The 7091-nt window shown below is 41.4% G+C and overlaps 1 protein-coding gene across 1 annotated transcript; it reads left to right on the top strand.

Annotated features, from left to right (window-relative positions):
• The first annotated feature begins 3743 nt into the window (after positions 1 to 3743).
• fosab (v-fos FBJ murine osteosarcoma viral oncogene homolog Ab) lies at positions 3744 to 6386 on the top strand. The gene is made up of 4 exons (XM_018746075.2): positions 3744 to 4041; positions 4565 to 4804; positions 5003 to 5110; positions 5205 to 6386. Exons 1-4 carry the CDS (start codon positions 3901 to 3903, stop codon positions 5853 to 5855), a joined length of 1140 nt encoding a protein of 379 aa, XP_018601591.1. The 5' UTR covers positions 3744 to 3900; the 3' UTR covers positions 5856 to 6386.
• Positions 6387 to 7091: the final 705 nt, after the last annotated feature.

The following is a 7091-nucleotide window of genomic DNA, read 5'->3' as shown; positions in this document are numbered from 1 at the left end:
TTGCAAGCTCCTCCTTTTATACTGTGCCAGATTTTTATGAATGAAATCTGTGCGCTAAGGCTGTACCACTTTTCTGTGAGCGGAGGGGGGGGGCACCTTGGGTGGGGGAAAAAGAGAACATCTATGTAATCATCCACGATAGCATCGATTGTGCACGGTTTGCATAAGTGGCACCAAAAAGTTGCGTTATTTCTTCTGTTCGTTTGCAATGTATAAGAGGGGCCGCACCAGTGAGTGCAGCGGACCCCTCCGTTCAACAGGGAAAGTGCCACCGTTGTCACGTGAAGCATGCCAGCTCAGAAAACAGTATTTACAGATGTTACACCCACGCACCAAAAAAAAAAAAAAAAAAAAAAAAAACATTTTATCACGTAACTCACGTCTCGTGTTTAGATGTCAAAATAATATGGATTCTCCTTTCAGTGATTAAATCAATAGCGGTCACAAGATGCAGCGGTGACACTGGAGTTCACTAGGATATCTCCGGACAAATTATAGCATACAAATGCAAATGATTGACCTGCAACACTTTAAGCAAAATCAGGTTAATGATATTATTATTAGTAATGAAATATCGCACGATTTGACAGTTTCAACTCAGTTGCTGTGCATATTCATGTAAAATATCGAGTGCCCGGTAGAGTATTCGCTCATGAGAGTAAAATATGAAAATTTCGGTTTACTTCATTTAAAGTGCATAGTTGAAATCTTGAAAAAGTGCCTTTGTACGTTTACGCTGTGAAGTTAATTGATGATAATACTTGTCAAAATCAGTATATAATTCTTGACTTGAACTTACACTGGAATAAAAGACAGGGCTAAAAATAGCCTGTCCGGGTGGTAAGTGACAATAGAGCATCTGAAAGCGTTTTGTGACGGGAATTTCGATTTTGGGAACAACCATGCGTGCCATGCCCTCTGTAATGCCCGTTTCATTGTCTCATCTCGCGCATGTGAGCGCTCGAACAATTGCCTCCAACAAATTGCGACAAACGGTGGGGCCTACGGCTGGTCAGCCAGCCAATCAAAACAGAGTGCCCACCAGACCATATATGGACATCCTGTTCGCTTGGCCTCAAGTTGCCGGGAACGGCAATAGCTACTTGCCGCAGGAGCGGACTCTGATCTTTTGTAATGCAGTGGTTCGGCATAATGCCGTTAACGCTAATTATGAGGAGTTGGGGGCTGTACGGACGACCTCATTATCACGTGCTTACTCACTACAGGGAGAATTTTAACGTGATTAAAGAATTATATGTTCAGTTTCACATGGTATATCCGATAAACGTGTAACAAGCGCGATCATCAGTGGAAATGTAACCGATGAAAAATAACCTGTTCACTAACTGGAACCGTGCGACCATAATTGCACTGGGGTAAATCACTCTGCACTACCATTTTCGAGAAGCCGCTACTGCTGGACAGCATATGTTAATGCACAATACATATAGCACGTTGAAAGCAAACGCGTCATTTTTTTTCCTGAATCCTGTTCTCTCCTTGAATGGCCGATTGTTTTAAGAGCTGTTTCTCGGTAGTAACGTGACCCTGACAATTAGCATGCGAAGGAAACTATGCATCTCTTTTGCATAAAAGAGAAGATATTACGCAGAAATCGTGGTGTGTTGTAAAAGCCCAGCACGTAATGAAATCCTTCAGCAAAGTGTACGTCGTGGAGACAAAAACGGTTCGAGCAGCAAGCAGGTCTCAACCAGTTAACAACTGGCGGTGTGCTCCTCTTGATAATACATACTAGAATGGCAAAAGAAATCCATAAGTAATCACATCAACGGAATATTATTAAGACAAAGTTTACAAATCATGTCAGCTTGGCACGTGTTCTCCGTTTTAGTAAAGCTTCGCGCACATATTAAAATTCGAAGCGTTAACCATAGCAGTACGAGCTTCAACTAAAACAAAGTGCGCTTTAATTTTATAGTCAAATATAACTACATACACTTTTAATGCACCAAAAACAAACTTTGCAATGAAAAAAAACCTTTCCACTTCAGCACATTTGCCCCGCCTCGAGAAGCGACGTTCCGACGTCCAAACGTCAAATGACGTCACCAACGCAAAGGGCTGGGGCGTTACCATGACAACGATTCGTGTTTAGAATAAACATAGGCGGTTGGAAGGGAAGCCTTTTTCAAACATGAAATATGACCCATGGGAACAGCTGAGATTGCAGTTTTATCTTAACAACAAAACAAATACACAATAAATAAATTCAACGTGTACACGATAATGTGAAAACATTAAGTAAAATGACAGTAATGTCCAGTCTCTGTTACTTAGACATATTCATCTAAAACAACGCGCAGTGCTTACAGCTGAAATTCCGTGTTAGTGTCTTTCTCAGGGTTACAGCTTTTGCGCTTGATTGGATGTGAATCGGCAATGTTCACAACCCACTGTATACTACCCACTGTGTACGAAATAGAGTAAAGCCGTTTATAGTGATAACCATTAACACACACAATTAAGAAATTATAAAGCCTTTCTGTAACATACACGAAACGGTTTTTACCTCCAATGATTATCAACAACTCTCCTCTCGAAACATTACACAACATGTTTTAGACAGACGTGTGCTTCAACACGTCAAAACAAACTACTTGAAAAGAGGGATGTCCTGACCTATGATCGACTTACAACATTTGTGATGAAACACTGAAAAAAAACAAGACAACGTAAGAAACTGCATGATGCAACAATCTTGAACTGACTTGTTCTTCTGGCACACCCATTTCAAAATTCTTGCCTGGTACATGCAAAGCCTCAGGCCAATGTACTCATGCTTAACATGGAAGAAAAAGACGTCCAAGTTTAGATTAATAAGAAGAAATAGCTACCGTCAATCCCACTGAAATACACAGGATATTACACACTATGCTAAAATCAACTTTAATAAAAATTTTCATTTTAATGCATGCCATAAGCATAGTTATTTTAATTTAAAATGATTTTCATTCTGACATTATTAGTTGAACAAATAATATTTTGCTCACATAAATTAAGCAAAGATAATTAAACCCATTGCAAATTTCTTTCTCCCAGAAAAAGTGAATAGCCATGTTTACACTACATGAATGACTGTTTTCATCAGTCTTGCAGGGTAAAATAACAATGAATATTTGTAAATTATATAAAATTATAACTTAGTTTATTCTAACTGTATCAATACCAAAGACACATTTAAAACGTGGCTTTAAGAATACGTGTTCCTACTGCTATTGATATTTTTACTCTTTTTATGCTGTATACACCTATTTTAGCTGTCTCAGTATCAGCAGTCACCTCCTTGTTCCACGCACCTATTTTTTACAGGCTTCTTACGTGTTTAGCTTCTTAGCCAATCACAGAGGACTTTCTATTGCTTTGTACAGTTCCCATCAAGGATCCGCCCACTTCACAGGATGTGTTCCAAATAAGGATAATTACGTATTGGGATCCCCTTCTCCGGAACATACCAAAACGCTAAGAGGGGTTTCTTCAGACTCGTCTTTTGTTTTTTTACTACATATTGAGAATAAATATATGTCATCTTAAACAAATGGTAACTGAGATGCTTTTTAAGAGTTTTTAGGAAAATAAATGTCTTTCATAAGATCTTTACAAGCGTTTTATTTACAATTTTCGCAAGTACACCCCTTCGAGCTGTTTCAAAACGTTTGGCACTCATTCATAACTTTTTTTTTTTTCCGCTCCCTGAGAATAAGTATAAAAGCCTCGCAGCTCTGCCAGTCAACAGTTTACTTACCTCGAGCACAGTGAAAGCCGGATAGTGGATGGACTAGAACTTACAGTCGATTCAGAAGAGAACCTCAGAAAAGACTCTCGGAAATCGCAGTTCGAGGCATTTTCTCTGGACCCGCTTGTTGACTTCGGGACCCCACGATGATGTACACGGGTTTTGGCACGGAGTGCGACTCGTCTTCCCGCTGCAGCAGCGCTTCCCCGGCCGGTGACAACATCACCTACTATCCGTCTCCGGCGGAATCTTACTCAAGCGTCGGCTCCCCGATGAACCAGGCTCAGGTGAGCTACTCGGCACATTTTTTCTCATTTGTTCAATCCCATCCATTTTATATGCAGAAAAGAAAAGCTGATGTATTTTACAACTGTTATTCGCCCTCTATTCGTTTCTGTCAGCTGCAAACTTGTAACACACTAGCAATAGCCATGCTGGCGATCGTATTGAACTTTAAATTAAGTAACTACTAATTATCCAAAATCTGTAAGTTCCCGTGATATTACTGTAAGTGAACAAGCGCCCGTTCGCAGACACATGTCGCGCACTTCATTTATCCATTCATGCGGCTCCAAGGCAAAGATCACGTCATAATTTGCATCACTGAAATATTTTTGCAGTACATCCTGCTTTTTATAGCACAGATAAATGCGTTTAGCGGCTTTATACATATTAATTATGCCTCGTATTAGTTGATGGGGTAAAGGCTTTTAGTCAAATATATCCTTAGTATCTCTAGTATCAATTACGTGACAATATAAAGGGTTGCAATATTGTCTAACTTTACTTTCGATCTTTTCCATTCAACAGGATTTCACTGATCTCTCTGCTGTAAGTGCCTCCTTCATCCCAACTGTTACTGCAATCTCCACAACTCCAGACCTGCAATGGATGGTCCAGCCGACCACACTTATCTCTTCCGTGGCTCCTTCGCAGACCAGATCACACCCATATGCAGCCCAGGGCTCGAACTCAGCCTACCCTCGGGCTGGAATGGTCAAGACGGCTGGAATCAAAGCATCCTCTTGTAGGAGGGGCAAAGCGGAACAGGTACTTGTCTTTTGTTCATTAGTTGCAAAATCTTTTCTGCAAATAGTTGTACATAGCTCATGCAACTTCATGGAATATTCTATAGCAAATGTCACTATATTGCTCAGCTGGAGTGGTGCTAATGATGAAATCCATGTAAAGTGATTTCAATAGACACGACACGATATCTGTACCTAAGTTGCACAACTTGTGTTGTAGCTTTCTCCTGAAGAGGAAGAGAAAAGAAAGATCCGCAGGGAGAGGAATAAGATGGCTGCAGCAAAATGCCGAAACAGAAGGCGAGAGCTCACCGACACCCTACAAGCTGTAAGTATTTGATTAGATACTAATTGATTAATACTTGCACTGTATGCATTGTTCATGAGCCTTTCAAATGAACTATTTTCATTCTCCTGCACAGGAGACGGACGGTCTGGAGGACGAAAAGTCCAGGCTGCAAACAGAGATCGCAAACCTAATGAAAGAGAAGGAAAGACTAGAGTTCATCCTGGCTGCCCACAAGCCAGCCTGCAAGATACCATCAGACCTGGACACTGGCTTTCTACAAACCACTGTCTCCCCTACACAGAGCTTCTGTGATGACACAAGTTCCCACACTGGCAATGCCATCTTGGGCTGTCCGCTCTTAAAAGAGTCTACCAACGTCTCTCCCAAGCCTTCCATCTTCTCTGCCAGTTCTGGGGCTGAACCCAGCACCATGCCAGTTAAGATGTCTGACCTGGAGCATTCCCTGGAGGACTCCTTAGAACTGCTGGAGTCCCTGAAGAAGACCACAGAGACGGCCCGATCGGTCCCGGACATGGACCTTTCCGGCTCCTTCTACGCACCAGAATGGGAGCCTCTTTACTCGTCGGCCACAACTGACGCCGAACCTCTGTGCACCCCCGTGGTGACCTGCACCCCTACCTGCACAACGTACACGTCTTCCTTTGTGTTCACTTACCCCGAGTCAGAGTCAATCCCCACATGTGGGGTGGCGCACAGAAGAGGGAGCAGCAGCAACGAGCAGTCTTCAGACTCTCTGAGCTCCCCTACTCTCCTTGCCTTATGAGAGCAATTCCACAGACTTCCAGAATACAAACAATTCACAGAACACAAGTTGCAGTTCCCAGGGCTACAGCATGGACTTCCCAGAGACAATTTATAGAAACCTATGTCAGTATGAACCATATTAAGTGTGTAGCAGAAAAGCATGCTTAAATTCACCTAATTGAAAGTATGTGCCATCATGCAATATACAGTGCCATTTAGGTTTTTTGAAACTTAATGCTAGTTTCTACTAGTGCTGTTTACTAAATGTGCTCATGGCAATAGCGATAATACAGCGAATTTGTGTGGGTTTTTTTTTTTTTTCTCCTCATTCACTGAATGTATGCATATTGTAGAACTATATTCAGAGTACTCTAACCATTGTCTGAGTGGTCTAAATTGAGAGTATGTAATAAGTTTTCTGTGAAAACGTTTGCTGTGTTGTATTTCACTCTTCTGATATTTATATTAATTTTATTTTTCTAGCGTTTAAAATTCTCGTCAAGCAAAATATGTTCACTACATAACCAAATAAAAGGACGTGAAGAAATAATGTCACAATTCGTATTTTACTTGCATCTTCGAATGCAGTACATGGCTGCAACATGAACATTTAACAAACCCCGTTTTCTTTTCGTATAATTTATTTATAAATTACCACGAAGAGAGCAGAGGTGTACAAAAAAAAAAAAAAAAAATCGCAAGTTCAGTTCAGCAAAAACAATTCCAAGGTGCCGGAGCCTCCAGCCACTGCTTTTTTTTTTTTTTTTTTTTTTTAAAACTTTCAGCAGAGAATTCCCGACACATTACTCTTACAAGGTTAAAAAAAAAATCGTTTCAACTGAAAACAAAATATCCGACGACGATTTTAACGCTCGAAACTTCAGACGCTTCTATTTACTGTTCCGTATCTGAGGTTGATAGACTACGTCAGCACGCTCGAGCGTGCGTGTTTTCTGCTTTTTCTCGCGCCGTATCCCTGCAACGCCGGCGCCATGACGTCAGTTTCCGTGCCCATATATAGACATGCCTTCTACAGTGGAAATTTCTAGAAGAGACGTCTTTAGTGCGTCGTACGCGCGATGGGGCTGGAAAACAGTATGCAGCGTTGCCATGGTGATCGCCGACCGTTAATGGGTTACTGTTCGACTGCGCCTGCGCTAGCGAAGTCGCAGGGATTGCGGCGAAGAAACGTTGAAATGGATGGAAGTTCTGAGACAGAACAGAAAAAAAAAACAGCCTTTTGCTGGTTGACAAG

The sequence above is a fragment of the Scleropages formosus genome, chromosome 15 (assembly GCF_900964775.1).
Source record: "Scleropages formosus chromosome 15, fSclFor1.1, whole genome shotgun sequence".
Classification (NCBI taxonomy): domain Eukaryota; kingdom Metazoa; phylum Chordata; class Actinopteri; order Osteoglossiformes; family Osteoglossidae; genus Scleropages; species Scleropages formosus.
The sequence above is the reverse complement of the archived record's forward strand: the minus strand, read 5'-3'. Positions and strand labels throughout refer to the sequence as shown.